Here is a 26216-nt window from a genome sequence, read left to right on the forward strand (position 1 = left end):
GTGCTATGCTGTTTCCTACTATTTAGGAAATAATTGCTTTCTGTCTTGTTTCAGTGCCTAGTCTATCTACTTATTTTACATATTAAAACAGTGACGCATGTCTCTGCCCTTTCAGAACGTGTAGATTTGTATAGTTGTTCCCAAACTAGCACCCAGGTGTTCGCTCTGCACAGCTGGGCCCGAGCTGAACCCTGGCTGCATGTGCAAATGGAAAGTAAACTTCAAGCGTCCTGTGAAGGCTCCACCCCTAGTGAGCAGCGCGTGTGAGCAGGAGGGGAGGGCACAGAAGTGCCAGGATGAAAGAAACTGCTGCTGCATGTCAGATAGTCGCACCAGGAGCTACAGGGAGGCAGCCTGGCGGTGACCTGGCGTCGTTCCTCGGGGTGCCAAGCATTGCTGGAGCATGGGGCGGTAGCACCAGCCCAGCCGTGGCTATGCATCTAACGGTCTTTCCAGCCCTAGAGACTTGTTTCCTGTGGAGCTGCTGGGAGAGGCGACTTGCACCAACATATGGTGACTGAGAAAATGCCCAGTGGGCTGTCGGCTGTTAGGTAAGACCGCTATATCATACGTATTGGTTGTTAATGAGAAGGTTTGCCTGGAAATCACGGAAATTGAATTCCCACTCAGAATCTGTGCGAATCTTGCGGTATATGGACTTAGCGGGAGATGATAGTGCAAGCGCTGCGCATGAGTATGAAGGCGCTTAAATGCGAAGGCTAGAGATAACGGAATCGACCAGTTCGTGCGGTGCGGCGCCATACGCTGGCTACAACCTCGCAATACCGTTATAAAATCATTAAGTAAACTATAAATTAAGCTTCAAGTAGTATTTTGAAATCGGGGTGGTCCCGCGCACCTTTTGAGAAACTTGGTACATTGGAGTCGTAAAACGAGTGAAGCGGATTGTTTGTAAAAAAACATAACCCAAATACAAGCCCCCAAAACTCTTGAAAAGTCGCAGTTGTGACTCCGTGCATGCGTTCGTGGCGTTTCAAGCATCTCTTCCTTACCCCTCGTCCCTTCATTTCTCCCGCTTGTAGGTTAGTTACAGTGACCCTCGCCCTGCTGGTCTTTCGTTTTGGAAAAGGTACGTGTAAACCCTTCACTTATGGTAACGTGCAAGCATTGGGCTGTTGTAGACACCGACTAACGGTTTACTGTGCTCTTTCAAGGGAGTGAGAAAGGGAGAGGCGAGGAGGCCGCCCAGCAGAGACTAAACTCGACGCACAGGAGGCCGCAGCCAGCCAGGGACGCCGCCAGCTTTCTGGAAGCCTTCAACGACCTGAACCAGAGCTCGGAGGGGAAGAAGCCGCAGCAGCAGGGGGCGCTGCTTCCGTTCACGGGCCTTACACAGAGTGAGTGCAGGCGGCGACCGCGCGCGCTGCTGGCGTTTCGACCTGTATGGCGCTATGCTGGCTGATGTAGGAGCTATAACAATTTTAACAATACAATACTTTGGAGGATGGCATCCGGAAAATAAATAGTCACACATCTTTTTTTTTTTCTTTTAAAAAATCGTTTCATGAAGAGGAAAGTGAGTATTTGCCTGAAAGAAACCAAGTCACAATAGTCGCAAATCTTTTTAACATGGTGACATTGGCAATCAAAGTCTTTAGCTAAAAAAAAACCCATAAAACCATACTTTGGAGGCACATTTCTGAATTTACGGATAATATTGAATAAAATACTATGTAGGAAGAATTCTTCATTCGTGACTACAGGGGGGTACAGCTGTGTACTACTATCTGTCAGCCTTCCAAATCTTCTTGTACATTGCTAACGAGGGTTTTTTGACATTGACAGATAAGACATGTTTACATTTGGCTGTTACCGGCATGTGAATAGATTACAAAAATTCTGAAGGTGAAAGCATGAAATCGGTCCTTTATTATTTACAATAACGGACTGTAAAACGAGGGAGCAGACACCCCCAATGAAAATGTTCTGAAACGCGCTGAAACCTGTTCGCTGGAGGCCTACATGTGCAATGCAATCCAAGCATTGTAATGATTTAAAAAAATGGTCTAATATATAATAGACCTCAAGGTTAACACAGAACACGAGACTAAATAATGTATGCAGTGGTATTGTTCACATTTCAAAATGTTATCATCCTTGATGACAACCCAGACACCCACAGTTCCATCCAGATGTAAACTAAAATGGCGCTAGACATAGGGAATGGGCATAGTCTAACCACTTTATCATAAAACGATGAATATATCCTATTAATATGTATTGGCAATGTTCAGGGTCCTCTATTGCATTAGCCTGCGTGCTATATTCTGAAATAGAGAGGGGGACAGGAATTAATGGAAATTCCAGTTGACCAATTACAAGTGATACGTATTTAATACTGTTGCTAGTGCACGCTGAACTGCTGAGATGAATCCTGTAGCAGCCGCTTGGAACTGCATTGCACTTATTGACTTCCGGTGGTAATTTTTAAACATTAGAACTTCTTTGGTTCTGTTCTGCAGAACGCGTATAGTCTAATGTCCAAACGTCCTTGTGGTACACCGGTCATAACAGCACCCACTTTCAACTGGTCATCTTGAATATCGTCCATGGAAATAAAAATGCTGACGTATATCGACATTTCTGGGGTAGCAGAGTCTTTCCGCTGAATTGTAAGGGTTACAATGTATGAAAACACAGTTTCAGAACTTTGAGATCAAATGCAGGACTAGCCTTGAACTTTATATTAAAATATGTCAAAAATGTGAAGCTTCCCAAAAGATGAGGAAGGGCTGGGGTGTTTCCTCTTGGCCAGTTGCTAATCCTTAGTAGTTTGTATTTAATCCTAAAGTAAACAAAGCTGGCTTAACTGAGCAAACACTTGTAACAGGCAGCTAATTTGATTGCGGCTGAGGGCAATAAAGCAAGGCCTCTGGGGGAACCCTGGTGAAAGGAGTGGGAGGGGCTGCCAAATGTCACTGTGATGTGAAGTCAGCGCTGCCTTCTTAGTAAAGAGGAACACGATTTTCTCTGCAGGCAACAAACTGAACAGGCACTGTTGCCAGAATGGGGGCACCTGCATCCTGGGCAGTTTCTGCGCATGCCCGCAGCACTTTACGGGGAGGCACTGCGAATACGACGAGCGGAAGAGGTACAGACATACAGTGTGTGGCGCTGGCTACTTTAAACCTATGTTTGACCAGTGTAATATGGATTGTTTTCTTCTTTGTAACTTCTCCGGAGTTCGGGGATACTAAGAAAGAGAGTGCAAGCTTCACAAGAATACATTTCTATGAGATTTTAGTAATTTCTTAATGTAATTATGATTGTTTAGGTGACGTGAAGCAGGCATTATTAGCAGCTAACTTGTTTATGTGAAGGCCAGCCAACCACTGCGAGAGAGTTTCCTTTTTTTTTTTTTTTGCTGAATTTTATATAGCGCGAACTTGACCCGAATCCAATCGGGTGTCAGAGCGCTTTACATAGCACCAGTTACGTTACATGAAGACATACATTCATTTTTTGTTAGGCACAGGGAGATTAAGTGATTTGCCCAGAATCACAGGATGTTTAGCGTCATTACCGAGACTCGAACACAGTTCCCCCAGGTCCGAGGTCGAGCCCACTAACCGTTAGGCCAACTCCTCTCCCATGAATACTTGGGGGCTCATTTATGAGCCCCTGCGTCACTTTTGCGCCACCGGTGCGTCACTTTTTGTGACGCACCAGTGGCGTAAAACATGCGCCATGATGCGCCATATTTACAAAGTGACGCATCTACCTAGATGCGTCACTTTGTAAACCCCTGCGCTACATTATACCTGCGTCAGGTATAATGTATGTAGGGTGGGCGTTCCCACGTAAGTAAGCATCGTAGAAGTGGCACAGTGAAATCTACGAGATTTCACTGCGCCACTTCTAGGGTGCAAATGCGTCAATATCTTGCGCCTCCCTCACAGCAGGCGTAAGACTGACGCAGGCCCTTTCACATGAGGCTTGCCCCATGTGAAAGGACACATTGCTGGAGTTGCGTCACTTTTGTGACACACTCCAGCAATGCGTCACTTTTGCGCCTACAGATACGTCAGAAATACTGACGTATCTGTGACTCCTTGCGACATGATGCGTCATACTGTAAATATTACGCATCATTGGAGTCGCAGGGAGGGCGCAGTGAAAAGTGACGCATCACTGTTTTCACGCAGTGATGCGTCACTTTTCATAAATGAGGCCCTTGGTGCCCACGAAGGAGGGGGGCGGGGAGGGGTATCTGCGCAATTCTTAGGTTTTCGCAAGCAGGTCACACATTGTCTACGTTTTGTCCGTTTTCTTGTATAGACAGTTGGAAAGCTTTTCATCTTTGTGTTGCAGGATGTGTGGAGCCAAGGTTGAGCATGGAGCTTGGGTGTTCAAAGGCTGTCAGTGGTGTAGATGTGGCTATGGGAAGCTGCATTGCTTTTCAGAAAGTTCACGCGACAATTGTGGTAAGACATTTTCTCGCTTGTGTTTCCAAAGGAGTTTTGTATTTGCTATATAGCCATAATCAGGAAGACCCGTTTACTTACTAGTATAATTCAATAACTGATTCATGGCTTTATTGCTGGCATTGCTTGGAAGCGGTCAACATTTCCAGATTACAGAATTCCATTTTGCAAACGCCAAGTGGGAAAAACTTTTTTTTGGTTCTTGATTGTCCCATGAACACATTCCGTAAGAGAGGTTACAGCAACAGAAAAGAGAAAATAATGTAACCAAAGTAATCCAGTGTTGGCACTGTGTGCCCAATTTCTGTACTTCACAAGGGAGTTTCTTGAGCTGGATCTCCAGACCCAGATTCCAAAACATAGATCTCACTTATTTGCTGTCACCCATGAAATATTTCCAATCCCTGAGTTAAAGGTAGAGAGGATGGTAAAATTGTAAAACACTTCCAAGGACCTCCAGTTCATAGCCAGTTTCTTCCTGGATAACGATTCTGTGTCCCTGTAGTGCTAGTGATTCCACCTCTCACATCACATATAATGGTACCAGTTTGGAAGGGTAAGATGCGATCTCAGAAGCTCAGCAACACAGCAATAAAATCCAAAAGCCCCAAGCAATGAAGACTGCGGCACCAATAGTGCAAATTATAGCCTTTTACGATAAGAGATTATAATATGCATAGAATTATTCAAAATTTGGGGAGCTGTAGCTCTATGGCTGGTCTTGCAACCGTCCACGTGTGGGTTTATGTTTTTTAACTGGGAGCCTTCCCCAGCCTCTGTTTTTCATAGTACCTCACTTACTGGCATCAGAGCGGCAGCCCTGTGGAAGGGCATATCTCGTACTTGTGTTCGGTGGGATTGTGTGTTGATCATTGAATCATCTTGATAAAAGGGAGGTGGCGGCAGGATTCAGGCCATATGAACATTACAGTAGTATTTCATGGTAACTGAAGGGAGTATTGTGGAATGGGCAGAGGTTCCAGAGGGTGAGCATGAGGCTGATGTGAGCTAGAGGATTTTTGGGAGCTACACCAGGGTTTATGTTGAGGAATAATTACATAACTTCTATTCTTCTTGAAGCAACCAGTGGGAACAGGAGGAGAAATGGTGACAAGGTAACAGGGAAGCAGGAAAAGAAGAGAGGGAATGAGTGAAATCGAAATTTGGATGAGGTTATTAGATGTCATGCTAATGTTTGTATGCCACTTTGACCACTTTCCTAAACACTAAAGTGGAAGAGATTGGGATAAAAGAAAGGAGATGTTAGAGGAGAGGGAGCATGGTGTTTTATTTTGGTGTTTTTACGAGGCTTACAGTAGCATTGCGATGCCTAAAAGTGCTAAGAGAAATTGGAAGAAGCAGACATGAAACGGGAAGAAGAAGCAGTGACGGTGACGATGGAATTATATTAGTTACTCAAGAAAGCACAAAGGTAGATATTACATGTGACATAGCAATGATTTAGGCCAATGAAAATTATGACTCCATTCAAAAAAGTGAGAAGTAGAAAGGAAAGTATAGCTCGGGACGCAGGGCAGAAATGCCTCTAGAACCAGGTCCCAAGCACCCTATAAAAGAGTATATTGGGTCCTCTGCACAGCATGCCCTTGGGAACAACGGGGAGTGGGGAAGTTAACCTACATTCCTTTCATGACCAAAAGACTGGGGTTTTGGTCAGGGTGAAGTTGCTCAAATTGATTTACTCGTTTTTCATGGAGTTTTGTTTACACTTCATTACCTTCGTGAATTTCATAAACAGGGTCACCTTGTAGGAAAAAGTAGCTTCATGAAGATGGTTACTTTTCAGGAGAAAACAAGTGGTGATCCTAACTAATTAAGTTAGTAGTTTGTTCTATAGAAAATACCAGATAAATGATTTAAAGCAAGAAAATGTACCAACAAGGAAATGGTTGCTGAAAATTCTCTTCCAAACCCTTTTTTTGCGAGAAAATTACCTAGTGCAAAGGTGGATGAAGGACATATATTCCACAAATTCATGAGATGCAAAAACAGTATGATTGCTTGACTAACTTCTAATTTAACAGCCGTGCACCACTTAGCCATACCTGTCATCCTATTATCATTTATCACAGTGCCAACCAAGCACCTTGACATGCACACTGCATCCTGTCAATATATGGAGGTGGTGGTAAGTCTCATGTCTGAGCATAGAGACTTCCATGATAAAACCCCACAATCAGAACACAGTATCCAGAGGGGCAGGAAGCACAGGGTGAAGTGTAGGGTTATATGACCCCCTACTAAGACTGGAACAGCAGGAGGTAGATATTCTAATTTGGCTTTCAGGGAGAAGCACTCTTGAGATCAGACCTCACAATCAAAATATAGTTATGACCACACAAGTTAAAGCTGAGGGTTGCAAGACCTAACCCCCCAAGGAGCACTTTCTACTTTGGCTCATCCCATCCACAGACTTAAACACCAAAAGTGCCAAAGTGCCTTCAGAAATGGTGGATGCTTCACTATATAAAAGTTCTGTAACATAACACAATGCAGGAAGTCTTTGCAAGCAGACAGGGCTGACTATATCTTGTGAGAAGACACTGGCAGAAGGCTTCAGTCTCACCCTCCATTGCCCAGGTGCTGTGCCATGTTAGTCACAGGCTCCAAACCTGGTAATGATGGAGTTGGGCTGGAGACAGACAGATCTTGAGAGAAGTGTTTCGATGGTGTGTGTATGGCAGGCAGTTGTTATAGGGCCAACAACCCTGGCCCATTGGCCCTAAAAGGTGCTCCAAATATGAAGTATCTCTGGGTCCCAGAACAGTACAGGACTGTGGAAAAATACAAAGAGTTTTCAGGTAGCATAATCTTCTTGTGTGTAAAGAAATAACTTTGTCTTTACAGCATAGGAATAGATTTCTGCTCCATTTTTCCCGTACTCTACCTACTTATGGTTTACTGAGTTCGGGATTTCTTCGCAATAAGTATTTTCACTATGTGCGTGCGCTCTATTTATTAATTGCACTACATGCTATTTCTTTTTAAGTTAATGCTTATTTTTCCCCTAAGTTTTATATTGCGCGAACTTGACCCAAAGGTATTGGGTATCAGAGCGCTTTACATGAGCACCAGTTGCGTCACATGAGGACACATTCGTTTTTGTTAGGCTCGGGGAGTTTAAGTGATTTGCCCAGAGTCACAGGCACATTGTTGAAGTACTGACCAATGAAGTGCTGTGTTATACTGAACCTACATTGCGTCATCACTGTTCAGATGTATACCAAGAAGAAGGAAAACAGGCTTCCTAGGTTACCATAATAGTGATGTTCCTACCACTGAAGGCTTTCCAAGGAGCGCGGGCAGTCCTACTTACCCAGCCCTTCTTAGACGCTACAACGCAGTGACATCCAAACTCTGCAGTCTGCCTTATCCAACCCGGCAGCAGAATCCCAGTTAGTCTGAAGGACTGAGACAATTCAAATAGGGACAGAGGAGAAAATGAGAAGCTTTATACTATACAACACTGTTTTTGCATATTACAGTTTTCTTTATTTCTGCGGCCTTTTACACTTTTTGGTGTCCTGGTATGCAGGCTGTTGTCTGCTGCTTGTGAGTTTTCTGAGTGGGGGTTCTTTGTGTGTGGGTTTTGGGTTCTGCCATCAAAATCGTGGAGTCATCAGTTGGCCTTGTGCTCAGTTTCGGTTATAGTGTGCAGGGCGGTGCCTTTCTGTCTCAGTTGTGAAACTCTATTGTTGTTCCCTCAAGTACTCTTGGTAATTCTTGGTGGTTTTCTCGTAGCACTCTGGCAGTGCACATATACTGACTTAAAGTTTGGAACACAGAAAACAGGGAGGCTTTCAGTGAATCTCCTCCAGTCAGTGCCTCATTTGAGTCAGTAGTTGAAGGTGCAACCCCCCCTTTTATTTTTTGAGGAGCATCACTTATTTTTCCTCATCTGTTTTTGACCCTGAGCAAAAGAGAGAAAAACACAAAAAGAGGATGCGAAAAATGGAAAAACAGTAACAAAGGGAGAAAGCAGGAATGAAAAGAACATCCAAGAGCGAAATAAAGGGGACAGAGACTGTACGGTGGTGGAATAAATAGGCATGCTGTGCAATCCAGACTATTGCAGCCTCGTTATTTGGCAATCCCCGCATTCGTCAGTGGCAGCTGCAGCTTCGGAGAAAACCTTTGAGCACCTTCACTTATTTTACGAATTAAGCAGTGCTCCAGTGGTAGCTACCAGCCCTGGGAACTGGGGGAGGGGAGGGGGGTCAAACCGACAAGTGAAGAGGGGAAGAGATAGAAGTAAAGGGCAGGAGGATAAGAAAATAAATCACTTACCTGGCTTGCACATCATCGCTCCTCCCAATCTTCTTCTACACTCGAACATGGGCCCAGCCAACTCCCTTAACCAACCCAGGCACGGCTCTCATGCTGTGAGAGCAGTGCCAGGATTGGATGGAGCAGGCTGACTGGACGCTCTTTAGGCCCTGTAGAACTCTGCTTGGCCTCCTCCCAGAGGTGCAACTAGAGCCAAATTATGGGGGGTGGGGCTAAGAAAAAATTTCGGGGGGGCTAATTCGTCCAGCAATAGTCTGAGTGGAGATGCGGGGGCTCTAGGAAGCCGTGAAAAACCCAACAAAGCCTCATTAACAAGCAAATGGTCTTTTAAAGACCTGTGATGCACTCCGGTGCAGCTGTGTGTGTGCCTAGGAAGCCGTTTCATCCCGGACTGCCACACGACGGGGGAGGGGCTGAAGCCCTTTGAGCCCAATGGGCAGTGGGCGCCTGCCTCCACCCAGCTGTCAAAGACAGCTAGGTGGAGAGCTTCAAAGTGCACCTGTCACGCTGGCCGGCGCAAGTAAGCCTTCCAAAGTGACATGCGCACTTTGGAGCATTCAGCCAGACACTGCTACTGTCCTCTGCTGCCAATCGACAGCAGAGGACATGCACCCATGTCTCTGGGCTCGGGCTGCTGAAGTGCGGTGAGTGCACATGTTGGAAAAATGAAATGGTGATGAAATCTTTTCATCCCATTTTTTTTTCCTGTGAGGTTTACAGCAGGTGCCCTCCACCCGCCCAACTGAAGAAACCGCTGCTGCTGACTGCTCCCAGTGGTGCTGTGAACCCCCGCTTTAACAGCTTAAGTGAGTGTAGCCACGGTGCCCGATGGTCTGGTAATCTGGGTCCTGCAAAAAGCTCATTAGCAGTGTATTGGCCTGTTCTGTCTGCGGCATGCAGACAAAAGCGCAAATAAGGCTCTAAATTCCAAAAGAATAACAGGGCAGGGCTGAGAGACGGGAGTAATAAGATGGCAAGTGCATCAAATTTAGTGAAGGAGACTGAAAGAAATGAAAACTTCTATAAAGAACAGAGAGCCGCAAATAGAGTGTATTGGGAAAAGGAAGGTAAGAAAGAGAAAATGTGAGGAAAGAAAAATTGACTGTAGAAACTGGAAAGGAAGAAGGGGAGACAATCATTTCAATCATTGTTCCCAGACATATGCTCTCTGTCACTGTTACATGCGCAATCTATTGAGGATTGTATTTTAAATATTCTAGCTTGGTCTTATGTCCATGCTCTTGACGAATTATTGGAAAGCAAAGAGTCGAATGCAAATCCTGCACAGTGATAATGTTTGGCATGCCAACCCCGTTCGCAAACAGTAAAGCAATCCGGGAGTATGACTGATGGGCCACTCAGTAAAATGTAAGTAGGATAAAGAGTCCTCCAGGATCCCAAAAACTCACATCGACCTGGATCATTTTGAAGTATCTAGGGGGTCAGCTTCAACAGGCTGGGATCTACTGCACTTACTATAAAACAAAGTAATTTCCTCTCTGTTAGGAAAGGGATCTTTTTTGCATGATCATCCTCCAATTTGGAGACACAGTGCTGTTTTTAAACTGCCAACTCGACATGGCCCAAAAGAATTGGCAGAAGGAGGTGTGACCTGAAGCAGAATGGCCGGAGGGCTGTGGGCACAGATGGCCCAGCTTCAAAGGGTCTTCCACCTTAGATAGGCAAATGTGCATCACACTAGAACAGACCTGTATGAATGGTAGGCCAATTGGCTAGTGAATCCTTCCCACCCTCAAACTAGTAATTGGCATAAAAATGGCACCCCTGGTTTCCAGCCTCCGAACACTAATGGACTTGGAAAGAACAGAAGGAATGCACCTGCAGAACCCGTGGGCCTTAGAAAGGCTGCACCTGCTGCACTTACTAATCCAGGATAGGATTTCAGAAAGAAAATGGCTGAAGCTGCTGTTGAACCCATGGAGAGAGAGAGACCCCCAAGCGTTGGACGTGCTCCCACTCCTGCCAAAGCCTAGTGAGTGATCTCCAAGTGCTATCTGGTTAGCCTTGTGTTAATCTTCAGGGACACAAAACATGAAAAAGTGCCTAGCTGACCAGTTTGCCCTGGACTTGCCTAGGACTTAATGTTTTACTGAGAGCTCAGTTCCTAGCTCCCAAGAGATCCCTCTCAGGTCCTGGACCCTTGGCTAGTGTTTTCTCGCCACAGGGCTGCAACTTGCAAACTTACAGCTAAAGATAATAGTTCCTGATCCCAGAGTCTGAAGCTCAAAGACTACTGTCACATGCTGGTTTGTGGTTAACCTTCACGCCGCTGAGAACCAAGGCTTTCATTAGACACCTGGCTTTGTCATTCCATCAATGTCAAACCCAATGCCGCATTCAAGTGGCTGACCTCACTATCAACAAGAAAAAGAACCAAGTTTTAAAGTGCAAAGGTAAAATCTTTATTGAGAGCAACCGGGCACCTGCCTCAGACTTTGACTTCCATCACGGTCAGCCTGAAACTTTGATTTTGCCATGGACTCCTGAATTCGAGGACCATAGACTACAGCTAAGAGTGAGAAGTAGTGATTCAAAAACTTTCCAAACTTTGTGGAGTGAAAACAGTGAATTATGACCTTTCAAAAATCATAACTCCAGTTTCCTGCAACTGGTTGTGTCAATTTGTGGTCTAACCATTCTCTATTTTTATTGGAGATGGGTTTTTATTGTGTCTTGTTTCTTACTTATTGACTGTTTATGGTACTAATAAATGCTTTGCACTTGTTGTCCTAATATTATAGAGTCAATATTTCAACCAGCAAATCCATTCTTCAGAGGATACATTTTAAAGCTCAGCCATGATGGGAGTATACATTTTCAGAAAGAAAACAATTATATTTACTAACCTGTAAAGCCCAAAATGTAATCCAGTGTCTGCTCATGTCTCTCTTTAACCTGTTTACTGTGGCGGTAATTCCACCGCGGTGCGGGGCGTTCTATTGAGTGGGCGGATCCGCGTCGGCCAACAGACGTGTGCAGCACTACCAAGGTAGTGATCCCGATAGCCATTGGCCAACGGGCACAACGAAGGGGTTAAAGACAGGGACATATCAAAACCATGGCAATGGTAGCTGCAGATGAGCAACCACAACAATAAAACTGGAATTTTCTTTCAGTAAGTATATTTTTTGAAGAAAAAGCAAGCCGAGCCGGTAGACATTCCTACTGCAAGAAGCTAAAACTTTAGGATTAAATAGCCTGTGGAGATGCTAAAGAACGTTGCGAGAAACAACTAAAATGAATGCGTGCAAATAAGGAAATGGATGCGTGCGACACATCACTTGCAAGTGCTTGCTTATATGTTATTGAAACAAGAACTGACTTCCCAGGAAAAGACTCATCTTCATCTTAGATTGGTACCCCCATACAGAATGAATTCTCTGGACAGACCACCAACTGGGAAAGGGCAGGTTAATGGGCCTGTCCATGCCCCTTTCCTATCAGTTTGGCACATGAAGAAGAAGCCCAAGTTTGAAATCGTTTGCCCAGTGCTAACCTCTGCAGCCCTGCCACTGCCCTTCAAACCAATGCTTCTTATGGCTAAATGAATTTCCTTTTGGTTGACCATGAGCGTGGAAACACTAGTGCAGTCTAGGTAACAAGGAAACTTAACCACATGCTGAGCGTGACGTTATGCACCATGTTGCCTGTCTGTGTGAGTAGCACACTGTGTTCTACTGAACACTTGCAATCTCTGGTTAGCTTTCTGCATAGATGTAATAAAACATTTTAATGATCGAGACATCTGAATGGTGAAGTATCCTCAGGGGTAAGATGGGTCTTAGGACAATTAACAATGGGGTGCTGCCTCTATCCAGATGGAATAGGACCAGTGCCTGTTCAACACTTTTGAGGTCATTTTCTGATAGTGATGGCTTCACTTTGTGAAGCCCTGTCAGATAATGCCAAATGATCTTGATCTTCTTCGCAATGTGTGGCCCGAAACAGAGTGTATCAACTAAAAAACTTCGGGATTTGGTAACCGGGTGCGGCATTAAGATGTCCATATTCATTTTACTAAGTTTACCAGACATAATTTTGCTTGCTGGTGTAAAAAAAAATAATTGTGGGTCAGGCTCAGATTGAGGTAAACAATAGACATCAAGGCATGAATGCTTGTGGGATAGCTTTTCAGCCAGTCAATGGCATGGCCAGTCATGCGGATTGTCCTCTATGTACTGAAGTATTCCAACATTCAAGGCCATTCGGGCTCACAGGCGCTTCATGTTTGATTGAAAGGTCACTAGTAAGAGGATGGAACCTTGTAATATGCCATTTGGTACAAGGAATGGGTTGGAACTGGAGAACTAATCTGGACCAGTTGGACTTTGTTCTACTAGTACATCTCAACCCACTGCAGGATGATGACATCCAAGCTCATGCGAAGTGTGGGGGTGTCAAGCAGGGTTTGATAGAAAGTGGTATTGAAGGTTGTGGAGAAGTCACACAGGAAGAGAGTACATTGCCATTATCTGAACCCAAAAGATGTCATTGGTCACTTAGATGGTCACTGTCTCCAGGTTATAATGTAATCTGAAGCTAAACTGATAGTAATGCAGGAGAGCATTACCGTTAATGTCATGGAGCAGGTTTGCTATTTCTTACCAAGAAATGATGTCAGGTTGGTTAATGAGAGGTAGTTTGTAAAGCCAAGAGGATCCAGCTTGGCTTCTGGTAAGATCTATTGGGTTTCAAGAGCTTCTTGAAAGGTGTCCAGGAAAAAGGATTAAATGATGATGTTCATTATTGATGTTCATGATTCTCCAGATACTTCCTTCACAATTGCTTGGAGGACGAAATCATTCTCATAGGGTATGTTCTTCATGGACTGGGGCACGTTTATTAGATCTTTTGAAACACTGCAGAACGTGGGCCATTTGGTGTGGTTTGTGGTAGAATTATTGTGGGGATGTTAGGAGTGGGTGTGTAGTCAATGTGTTGTCAGAATTTGCATGTCTGGTCCTTGAAGAAAATAGCTGTTAATCACTAAGAACTTCTTTCTGTTTTTGGCGAGAAAATTGACTGTATTGAAGAGTGCCCTGTGTTCGCAGGAGGTTTCACTAGTGGCCTCTTTAACACCATTCCTATGACACAGATTTTGCCTCTGTGTCCAGCTGCCTTTGGGCGGTATGGAGTTGTTTCAAAGAAGTTAGCTGCTCTTCCATTTGGGTGCTTCACCACTTCTTTTCCTACCGTCCAGTACTTAATTTTGAGTTGAATTCCTGGTTCTACCAAGGTATTGCTGGTTGAAGTTTAATTGAGCGTGGCTTTGCCAGTGAATGGGTAACCACTATTGACTGTGGAGTGTTTTTAAATTCTAGCAGGATCTTGAGATTTTTGTCGAAGTCAAGTGAAGCTGCCAGGGGTGTCAGGCCGTTATGAAGAGTGTGAGAGAGAAGTTCTTGAAGGAGCTGGTCATCTTCATGTGGGCTTGGTTTGTCCTCAGAGAGATGCTTAGGTGTAGATAAGGTCAATGGAAATGGTGATCATTTGCTTTGCTATTACAGGAATTTCACTGCTTGAATTCTGCCTGTGGTCGGTGAATGGTTCAATTACTGTATTAAATTAGTTTGACTGGGTTTTGTTTGGGGCAGGAATTTCTCTGTGCATTACTATGCCCATACCCTGATCACTAAAATCAATATTACCTATTTCGAATTATCTATTAAATAAATGTTGGGTACAATTAAAGTAAGGTTTAGGTAAAAAATAAACTATGGGCCACATGTATCATTAATACAAGTAGCGTTTACCTAATTGCTATTTTCTCCGAATCGCAATTAGGTTGTCGTTAATCATAATGTATGAAACTGTTTTCAGTTTCATTAGCGATTCTTAATGGGTCGCAAATAGGCCTACCTCATGCATATTAATGAGGTAGTTCGCAATTTGCAAGCCATTACACATCTACGCCATCACAGGGATGGTGGGCTGCTGAGGTCAGCATACCACCATGTCTGTGATTGCTTTTAAATAAAGAAGTCTTTTTTTTTTTTTTTTTTTTAAATGCAACCCGTTTTCCTTAAAGGAAAATGGGCGTCATTTAAAAAGAAATAATGAAACTTTGCAGTTTCATTTTTTAAGAGTAGGCAGTGGTCTGTGGTTCCACTGCTTGCTCTTAAAAATGCTTTTACAATCATTCCCAAAGGGGTCCCTTGGGGACCCCTTCTCTTTTGTGAATGGTAATATGCGAATGTTTAGCGACCACTTTCACGGTCACAAAACATTCATGCATACCGTTAGGATTCGGTATTTGGAAGGGATGCCCTAAACATGCCCCTTCCAAATACCTAATCACAAACCAATTTTGCAATTCGGTAATGGGTTACTGAATCACAAATTAGAGTTTGCTGCAACTAAAAAGCATTTTTTGCGTTCGCAAACGGGCCGATTCTGCCAATCGACCCGTTTGCGAAGGCAATAATGCTTGATGATTGTGCCCCTAAAAGTGCATTAAAAGGGTAACAAGCATGCACGTTCTGGCTTTGGCGAAGTCACACACAGGGGAACCTAGTAAAACGATCCATCTGTGATCTATAATAAGAAGTCTTGTGATGGTTTCCAAAATGCGTGTCTACTTTGACTTGGTGGATGAGTCATATTCCTAATAAAACCTCCTGGAGCATCATAAGCTTCAACTGAAAATAGGGAATAAAATGGCTACTCGTGAATTATTTTCTTTGTACTGTGTATGTTTATTTGCTGAACATGCTGCATTTTGGCTGTTTCCGTGTTCCGTGCATATTTAATTATCATGTGGAAAAAGTAAATTAATGATTATCTTGTGTGCAACGAATCTATAAATGTAATCGTTTCAAGACGGAATTTCAGCATACTGCTCTACTGTTTAGACGCATATAAGATCAGATGAACCAGTCTGCAGAGGGGCTGTTGGGTCAGCTTTGAATTTCAAAATAGCCCAGAGTTTCCTCACCGCAGGATTACTTTAACTCAGAAATCTGATGGGCCCTGTAACGCTGATGCTTGGCGGGATGGGGTAGTACTGGACTGGTTACCAGCTCCCTCGTAATAGGGTTCTTACTGAGGTGAGGTGAGGATGTTAGATGGGTGGGTGGATGAATGTGTTTGGTTTGTAGGAAGCCCTTGTTCGCAGGTGTGTTGGGGCTGGGCCTCCTAGGCAATTATCACGATCTTTGAGGGCTAGCAGTTAAAGGAGGACTAGCAGGGTGGGGTTTCTTTCCATAAGACATGTAGGGAGTGATTCGCAAAGATCAGAACATGTTCTTGATGGATCCAACAGTCTACCCCCTCCCTAAAGCCAGTGTCTGGCAATCTAATGGGGCAGTAGTGGGGTAGCCAAGCCTGCTGGATTTAGGCATCATGGGAGCTTCAGATAGGATTAAATTTAACAAAAGGAGGTAGTAGGGGAAATCCTGCGCAAGGTAGTGTACGAGCTTCTACAGTTCAAATATTCCAATAAGTGTGAATGCTCATACAATGACTACCCCACGTTGTAAAAATGAAGAACAGGGTCCACATATAATACAAAATTAACAATTGGCAGCCTGAGCAAAAAACACTAAAGTAAGAGCACATATAAAATTAAACTCTTAATCCGTAAAAGTTTCTTCTAGTCTTATTCCAAGATCATGCATCCATATTCCAATCTTCTTAACATTTGTTGTCCAAGCCACAAACCATGCCAACACATGTTTCATCTATACGGCAGTAAGCCATAGACTTCATTAGGGCACTAGGAACATTTATCATAGAAACTATACTCTTAAAATCAAGGTAAAGTCGCAATAATCCAAATTCCCTTATGTTCAAATTCCAACAGAGAAAATGGTAACAATCATAAAATTTCGTCCTAAGTAGAGCCATAAGATAAAAGAAGGTCACAGTAGACCAAGTATCCTTATTCTGGCTAAACGGTAGAGAGAAATATTGCACGTGTCCTCAGTGGCGTTTCTGAAATGTTAATAACATTATGAAGACCTTATGATGTGAGCAATGGCCTTGAAAATATTGTGCAGGTAAGAAAGCCCTTCAAACGAATCAGTCAGAGGTAAAAGCATATTCAAACAGTGTGCAATGAGAAAGACACATTACAATAAGGGGTGGGTATAACTCGCATAATTTGCTATATCGTAATTATATGAAATGATAGCAAAATAACGTGAGATTATGTGAAATTACACAAGGAGCATAACACAGCATTCAGCTCTATTTTCTTATGGCAAAATGCACTCTTGTATCCAAAATGGATTGAGGAGGCATTTTATACTAAGAAAATAGCACTAAATGCACAGAACACCAACAGCTGCAGCTCACTCAGGGGCATATCAGCAAGGGCCGGCGATAATTATCTCTCAGCGCGCTTGGCGTGAGGATAATTATCGCTGGCTAACGCTGAATTTTATCGCTGAGATAACGTGCTATCAGCAACGCTTATCTCAAAAGCGATAAAATTCCAGGCTCAAGCTGCCAAATGTGCGATTATCGCTGGAAATCCAGCGATAATTGCACAACGTTTGGCGATAGCTTGCTGATAGGCCAGGGCGGACTCAGCCATGATATCCACCTTCCATTGGATATCATGGCTAAGTCAAACTAAAAGCAGGCGTAAGGAAAGTAGCGATAACCGCGGTTAGCGCTACTTTTCTTATCGCTATGCTTGTTAGCGTGCCCATTGATCATTGGAGAAATGTTGGTTAGCGACATTTCTCCAGTTATTTTGGGAAGGAACGCCCACTTTGCATCTCATTAGAGATGCAAAGCTGGGCGTTGTTGTGACGGGCGCTAAGTCAGCAAAACACGCAATAGCGTGTCTTTGCTGATAAGGCGATGAAATTATCGCCGCTTTTCGCCCGAAAATGGAGGCAAAAGCGGCGATAATTTCATAGCACCGCCTTGATGATATGCCCCCCGATTTGTGGTTCCTTTGCTCCTGCGGTAGGATTTTTTAGCAACATTACCCCTAATCACGCAAATAGGTGCACTTTTTGGAAATTTCCTGTCAAAAGAGTAACGTGCTAGATTGCTTACAAAAGTCAAAAAGTTATTTGACATTTGGTCTTTGTTGCAACTGTCCTTAGTGGGAAGGGTTTCAATGGTTAAAATAACGGTACTTCCACTGTTTTTGTTTTTATTTATTAACCTGCCCATCAAAATCTCGAGTTATTATTTTAAGGAGCTGGATCAATTAATAAGGAAGTTTGTTTGGAATAATAAACAACCTAGAGTTAAGTTCTCTATATTGTAATTTGATGTAACTTCAGGAGGACTGGCACTCCCACATTTTTTAACATATTATCAGGCTTCTTTATGTAATCTGTTTTCTCAATTGGGTAAGGAAAATTATGTTTTTGATAACTTTTTTTTTATACATATGCTGAATGAAAGTGCCATCGGACTTCCAGCTTTCCTACGTTTGGCGAAACTTCCTAAAAAAACGCGTTATAAGGTTATCTTCACTCTGGCTGACAGAATGCAGTTATTTTTAAATATCACAGAATATCCCTCTATTTCAAGCTTATACCCCAATACAGGATGGGGCATTAGGAGGTCTTAATCTTTCCAGAAGGCTTTTTCAGGACTGGCAAAAACTGGGCTATCTCCAGTTTGGGGATTTTTATAACCTTGATTCCTTAATTATATGGGAAACGGTTTGTCTTCAGGCCATTACACCGAATAATGCACTGGCCTTGAGCTTTGCACAAATATCTAATTTCCTTAAAAACAACTATGCAATTCTAGATGAGACAATAAGGCCAATTGTCAAGCAGATAGTAAATAAAATTGTAGGGGTTGGCTGCTGGTATCAGCTACCTCATCAAAAAGCCAACTCAGAAGAGGTCCTGACAAAAGAGCTCCAAAAAATTCATTCAGAGACAGGCTGCAAGTTTAATACCAAAGAGTGGACTCAGCTTAATGATCTAGCGAATATAGCTCTTAGAGGCGCTAATTTTAAAAGAATGAATTTTTTATCTATATGGTTATTATATGTTACTCTTCTGAAATTGTCTAAAATGTTTTTAACATGCCCGAATAAATGTTTTCGCTGTAACAGAGAGGGGGAAGGGGGATGGCTACATATATTTTTCGAATGTAATGATTTACAATATTTCTGGAAGAGGGTTTTTGAGGAAATTTCTTTGATTTTATCCTTGGAAATCTGTCCGTCAACTATGTTGGTGCTATATAGTTCTTCATCAAAAGTGAAATGCTTTACAAAAAATCTGCAATATTTTATATTAATTGCTAATGCAGTTGGTTGATCACTTGTTCTGCAAAACTGGAGAACCAGTTTACAACCTATCATTGAACATTGGTTTAATAAAATAACTAGGACTTATAAACTTGAAGAGGCCTATGCCAAACTTATAGGTGCGGTAGCAAGATTTAGAGGTATTTGGCGTTCCTTTTTAGGTCGAGGGACCGTCCGGTCTGCCGAAGGCAGAAACGAAAGTCCGGAGATTTAAACGGAGGCCAGCCATTGGAGGAGAGAGCCGTCCCTCCAAATAGGCTCCGTCTTTTTCAGATTCGGGGTCATGTTCCCTGCTCTTCTTTCCACTTTTTAGCCACGCCCCCGAATCTGAAAACCGCCGCTGCGTTTCTCCGAGGCATTTCTGCTTCGCCTCGGAGAAAGGCAGTGGTGTGCTTGTTACTATCTGTTCCACCGACTCCTGCGCCCTCCGCACCAATGGCGCCCACTTAGCATTCCACTCGGGGGAGACTCCTTTACGATCGGTGCATTCGGAATGAGGGGATGCCGGTGCACATTAAGGAGTAATAGGAGCCAGCTTTAGTAAAGTACTTGTCCTAACTTTTTTTTTTTTAAATTTATATAGCGCGAACTCGCCCGAAGGTATTGGAGCGCTTTACATGCGCGCCGGTTACGTTGCGCATTCAGGCACGTGGGGGGGTTAAGTGATTTACCCAGGATCACGAGAGTTAAGGCCACAGCTTGCATCTGTTCCACCGACTCCTGCGCCCTCCGCACCAATGGCGCCCACTTAGCTTTCCACTCGGGGGAGACTCCTTTACGATCGATGCATTCGGAATGAGGGGATGCCGGTGCACATTAAGGAGTAATAGGATCCAGCTTTAGTAAAGTACTTGTCCTAACTTTTTTTTTTTATTTATATAGCGCGAACTCGCCCGAAGGTATTGGAGCGCTTTACATGCGCGCCGGTTACGTTGCGCATTCAGGCACGAGGGGGGGGTGAGTGATTTACCCAGGATCACGAGAGTTAAGGCCACAGCTTGCATCTGTTCCACCGACTCCTGCGCCCTCCGCACCAATGGCGCACTCTTATCATTCCACTCGGGGGAGACTCCTTCACGATCGTTGCATTCGGAATGAGGGGATGCCGGTGCACATTAAGGAGTAATAGGAGCCAGCTTTAGTAAAGTACTAGTCCTAACTTTTTTTAAAAAAAATTTAAATTTATATAGCGCGATCTCGCCCGAAGGTATTGGAGCGCTTTACATGCGCGCCGGTTACGTTGCGCATTCAGGCATGAGGGGGTTAAGTGATTTACCCAGGATCATGAGAGTTAAGGCCACAGCTTGCATCTGTTCCACCGACTCCTGCGCCCTCCGCACCAATGGCGCCCACTTAGCATTCCACTCGGGGGAGAGTCCTTTACGATCGGTGCATTCGGAATGAGGGGATGCCGGTGCACATTAAGGAGTAATAGGATCCAGCTTTAGTAAAGTACTAGTCCTAACTTTTTTTAAAAAAAATTTAAATTTATATAGCGCGATCTCGCCCGAAGGTATTGGAGCGCTTTACATGCGCGCCGGTTACGTTGCGCATTCAGGCACGAGGGGGGGTTAAGTGATTTACCCAGGATCACGAGAGTTAAGGCCACAGCTTGCATCTGTTCCACCGACTCCTGCGCCCTCCGCACCAATGGCGCCCTCTTATCATTCCACTCGGGGGAGACTCCTTTACGATCGTTGCATTCGGAATGAGGGGATGCCGGTGCACATTAAGGAGTAATAGGAGCCAGCTTTAGTAAAGTACTTGTCCTAACTTTTTTTTTATTTTTTATTTATATAGCGCGAACTCGCCCGAAGGTATTGGAGCGCTTTACATGCGCGCCGGTTACGTTGCGCATTCAGGCACGAGGGGGGGTTAAGTGATTTACCCAGGATCATGAGAGTTAAGGCCACAGCTTGCATCTGTTCCACCAACTCCTGCGCCCTCCGCACCAATGGCGCCCACTTAGCATTCCACTCGGGGGAGACTCCTTTACTATCGTTGCATTCAGAATGAGGGGATGCCGGTGCACATTAAGGAGTAATAGGAGCCAGCTTTAGTAACGTACTTGTCCTAACTTTTTTTTTTTTTTTTTATTTATATAGCGCGAACTCGCCCGAAGGTATTGGAGCGCTTTACATGCGCGCCGGTTACGTTGCGCATTCAGGCACGAGGGGGGGTTAAGTGATTTACCCAGGATCACGAGAGTTAAGGCTACAGCTTGCATCTGTTCCACCGACTCCTGCGCCCTCCGCACCAATGGCGCCCACTTAGCATTCCACTCGAGGAAGACTCCTTTACGATCGGTGCATTCGGAATGAGGGGATGCCGGTGCACATTAAGGAGTAAAAGGAGCCAGCTTTGGTAAAGTACTTGTCCTAACTGTTTTTATTTTATTTATTTATATAGCGCAAACTCGCCCGAAGGTATTGGAGCGCTTTACATGCGCGCCGGTTACGTTGCGCATTCAGGCACGAGGGGGGGGGGTAAGTGATTTACCCAGGATCACGAGAGTTAAGGCCACAGCTTGCATCTGTTCCACCGACTCCTGCGCCCTCCGCACCAATGGCGCCCCCTTAGCATTCCACTCGGGGGAGACTCGTTTACGATCAGTGCATTCGGAATGAGGGGATGCCGGTGCACATTAAGGAGTAATAGGAGCCAGCTTTAGTAAAGTACTTGTCCTAACTTTTTTAATTTTTTTATTTATATAGCGCGAACTCGCCCGAAGGTATTGGAGCGCTTTACATGCGCGCCGGTTACGTTGCGCATTCAGGCACGAGGGGGGGTTAAGGGATTTAGCCAGGATCACGAGATGTGGACGCGACCCCGAGTGTCGAACTCTGGTTTTCCCGCACCAAGGTCGGCAATCTAGCCGCCGGACCGCATCCGCTCCCCCGCTGCTTAAGCCCTTACCCTGCCACTGCTCTCGGCACCAAGAACCTCCTCGTCTTCGCCTGGGGAGCTGGGGGTCGCTACTGCGCCTTTCTATCTCACTAACTCACTTCTACTGTCTCTTTCACTACCTCTCTCTATCTCACTACATCACAACACCACTCTGCTTACATCTCACTACTTCACAACATCCCTCTCCCTCACTACATCACTGTTTCACTACCTCACTCTCTCTCACTACATAACTCTCTACCTCACTACTCCACTCTATCTCACTACCTCACTATCTCACAACTTCTCTCTCTCAAAACATCACTACCTCAGTCTCTAGCTCACAACCTCACAACTTCACTCTCTCTCACTCACTACCTCAATCACTCTCTATCTCACTACCTCACTCTTTCTATCTCACTAACTCACTTTCACTCTCTCTTTCACTACCTCTCTCTCTATCTCACTACATCACAACATCACTCACTACCTCACTCTCTATCTCACTCTCTATCTACCTCACTCTCTATCTCACTACCTCACTCTCTATCTACCTCACTCTCTCTCACTACCTCACTCTCTATTTCAATACCTCACTCTCTCTATCTCACTACCTCACTCTCTCTCTGCTAATGCAATAGGTATCACATATGCGCAAAAAAAAAGCTAATGCCAATAGAAATGACAATGCCATTTATTTAGGGATACAATAATGATAAAAAAATAATGAGCAATACCAATAGCTCTACCTATAATATTGCCGAGACCATTGCATTGTAAATGCTTGTTCCCTTATGGGTTCATTGTTGAAGCCTGATGATTATAAATTAGTTAAAATACAAGTCATATTTGCACGTAGCACTTTATAGAGGGTAGGGTATTTCTAAAAAACAAAAAAAATGATTTGCACATGGCACTTGGCACTTCATCTTTGCACTTTCCACTTTATCTGTTACTTTTATTTAATGTAATAAATCAATTAGTTCAGTCAGGGTGTTTTTAGCCGAGGACTGTGGGAGTTTGATTCTTTATCAGTTGCTTTTTGAAAATGTAATGTGAAATGCTCTTTATTAATTGTTGAACATGCTTGTTTAATATATTGGCCTTGCTATTTGATATGTAAACCGACATGTAAAATATTTGCTTTTCTTATTTTTCCCCTGCTCTAAAAAAAATATTTTTTTTTTTTAAAAGAGTAATTTGAAATTTCTGAAATGAAACCAATTACTACAGCTTAATTAAGATTTTGACCAGGTCTATTTACAATACTGTCCCACAGGTACAAATATGTGACTATCTCACAGGGGTTGTAATTAGCCCTTGTAGGTGGCCCTACTGTCTCCCATCTGAATGAACTACTCACAGGTACCCCAGCTGATCTGATTCAGCTCCCAGCCAAGATAATGGCACAATAAAGCCAGACCTATTGGCTTTGTCAATGTTTGTTTATGATTCCTTGTTTTCTTTTTTTAGCAGCTAACGGCGTGTAATTACCCTCTGATGCTCTGCAAGCTTTTAGCTCTAGTCTAGTATCGAGTATGACCCGAGCTGTTCCAATTACAGATATCCCCGCCACAGAGTCTAAAAGTGTATTTAACAAGCAAGGCCACTTCCCAGGAGCATCTGACAGGTGAAGGTATTCACTCCAGATAGTGGCAGATTAATGTCTCCCCGGGTTGATAAGTGCTATCAGCTGCTTCTCATATAAACACCGAGGTAAACCACAGCCCTTCACTGTGACAGCCATGTCCCTGATGTGCTTGCACACGTGATAGGGCTAAGAGAGCGACTGTTCAGTCTACCTCACTGCAAATAATTGTATTTATATCCAGAGACATCCGTGGGAAATGTTTTTGGGTGCCCAAAAAAATTATACAGATAGAATCTGACTTCAAAGATCGGAAATCACCAGAGTTGCCACCCAATGGCTTGTGTTTCAGTGTGCCTGCGTCCTTTTCCCACTTATCTGAAAAAATAATGACAATCAGATAAATTGCAGTTTGGGCGGGTTTTGCAGTTAGGCACACAGCTGAAGTTTACCTTCAACAGAAAATACGGTTTTATTCCTCAGTGCAGCTAAATGAAAACGAAAACAAAAAAAGGCGTTTGGTGGTGGTGGGATGCTTCTAAGACACTGGTAATTACCTCAAGGGCATTCCAGCTCCCCCCCCCCCCCCTCCCCAAAGAGCACAGTGCCACTCCATCCTTATGTAAATCAGCTTTGGTCCTGCTCCAGCGGGAAAAATCCAGTCTGAATTTCCCTGCAACGTCCCCTCTGGATGGAAACTAAAGCGGCCGCAGACTGGTCTCAGCCCCAATATAAAAGCAAACTGTGTACACAGTGGGGGGTGGGAGTGGTTCATTGCGTCCGCACGTGCTGTGCTAATTTTTACTCCATTTCTGGAGGATGTTAAATGTATGAACAAACACGGTGACCTATTTTATCTTTCTTTGCTTTCCGTTCAGATTCCAGAGAGGAGGATAACACACCCAACGAACTTCATTCGAAAGCGACGTCACTGCGGACTGTTACGTTCTTCCTCAAACAACTCCCCTTCCTTGCCCTTGCCTACGCTGCATTGGAGATGCGATGAACCGGAAGGACAACTGAAGGGGCTTCAAACTGGAAGGCGAGCCATGGCACTTTATGGGTGGCGGACTAGTCTGCATACAGGTCTACAGAGTGGGTTCATGTGAGCGCCTTCAGGACTCCCTTGCTTTCCAGGCACTAACTGGTCCGATCTGTGAACACTACTTCTTCCAATGGAAGAATTTAAGAGTTGAGCTCTCTATTTATAATTTATAAATCTATCACAGAAATTTGATATATGTCTATGGTTTCTTTGTTGCAAATATTTTATTTTAAATAAAGCCCCTGCTTCTTCAGACGGTTGTGCTTCTTACATTTCCACTGAGCCTTTCAGCGTCAGGGCTGATTTGCATATGGCTGGGTTCAAACTGGAATGGCATGGGGAGCAAAAAACGATAGATTTAGGCCCAGATCTCTGTACTGGGGTGAATGTTTGATATTGTTCAACATTCTGTCCAACAATTGTTCTCGTTGCAAGATGTTTTCCAGCGTGCTACTTGTTGTGGTCCAGGCTCTGCTCAGTCTGGTCCTGGACTCCCCCCTCATAGTGAGAGTTCCTGCTGTATAGTAATATTTAATGTATGTGTGAATAATATGCATCAGGCTTTTCTGAGTCAACTGAAGTTCCCTTCAGTCCCAGCCTAAATTAATTAACTGTTCATCTACCTTGCTTTATTCCTTCTTTCTGGGGACACTATTTCTGTCTTTTTTTCTGTAATTTATTACCAAAAGTAACTTGCATAAATGTAGTCACCATTTCTGGATTTGTAAACTGTCCCTTCCAGAGCTTGCCTGGCTGTCTTTGATGTGCATCCAATGTGCCCACTGCTTCCTGATGTGGAACAGCACTGCACTCGGTGGTTTTATAACTGTGCATAATTGAACTTCCAAAATGGGAATTCTACTGATCCTCTCTCATATGAATGGGAGTAAAACGGCATAGAAATAAGAATAGCTCAGTGAGCAGAACGCTCACCGCTGACAAATGTCGTGATGTAACCATCACAGGTTCTAATGCCGGCACGGCAGACTTGGTCGGTAAATTTACTATCATAAAGTTACCCAAGTCAAGAAAAAGAAAAACTTTATTCGGTCTAAAAACAAAAACCATGAAAGTTACAACATCAGATACAAATTTACACAAGGATGATATTAAAAATAGAAAAACGACGGGACATATTATAATTCATCCCAGCCCAATCGTTTTCCGTAGTTTAAAAACAATTTTAAAAAAGCTTTAAAGCGCGATGACAGTTAGAACAGTTTCCATTCGTTGAAATTCTAGAAAAGCTGGACGACATTGGATTAAATTCATTTCTTTAAGTAATGGTATAATCAACTGCCTACGAGGTAAAGAGTAAAATTTACAGAAAAATAAAATATGAATATCAGACTGGAGTGAGAATTCATCACACGGACACAGGGGGAGATTACGCGACCATAAATTCATTTCTGGGAAAGTCAGGAGTCTAAACAAAATATTCAACCTAAAGCGAGTCAAAAGAAATTGGTCATGATTGGACATCGGCAAGGTTAGATAAGGCTGTACTTTAAAATGGGTTGAGACGCTGAGGTGAAGAGTAACTGAGTTTTTCTTCTCTTCCTCTTGTCTTCTTTTATCCTCGAGGTATTCCATACATAACTTAGACAATAGTTTTCTAGAGATATTGACCATTGAGAGTGGGTCTTCATAGAAATGTTGGCATCCAATATTAACCATAACATTTTTAACATA

General features: G+C 43.7%; 1 protein-coding gene across 1 annotated transcript; it reads left to right on the forward strand.

The window, feature by feature from the left end:
- Positions 1-269: 269 nt before the first annotated feature.
- Positions 270-24777, forward strand: LOC146865915 (cryptic protein-like). The gene is made up of 6 exons (XM_085640784.1): positions 270-551; positions 1044-1090; positions 1176-1358; positions 2998-3112; positions 4333-4445; positions 24358-24777. The coding sequence occupies exons 1-6, from the start codon at positions 511-513 to the stop codon at positions 24483-24485; spliced, it is 627 nt and encodes a 208-aa protein (XP_085496910.1). The 5' UTR covers positions 270-510; the 3' UTR covers positions 24486-24777.
- The last annotated feature ends 1439 nt before the right edge of the window (positions 24778-26216 follow it).

Source organism: Triturus cristatus, chromosome 2_1, assembly GCF_964204655.1.
Source record: "Triturus cristatus chromosome 2_1, aTriCri1.1, whole genome shotgun sequence".
NCBI lineage: Eukaryota > Metazoa > Chordata > Amphibia > Caudata > Salamandridae > Triturus > Triturus cristatus.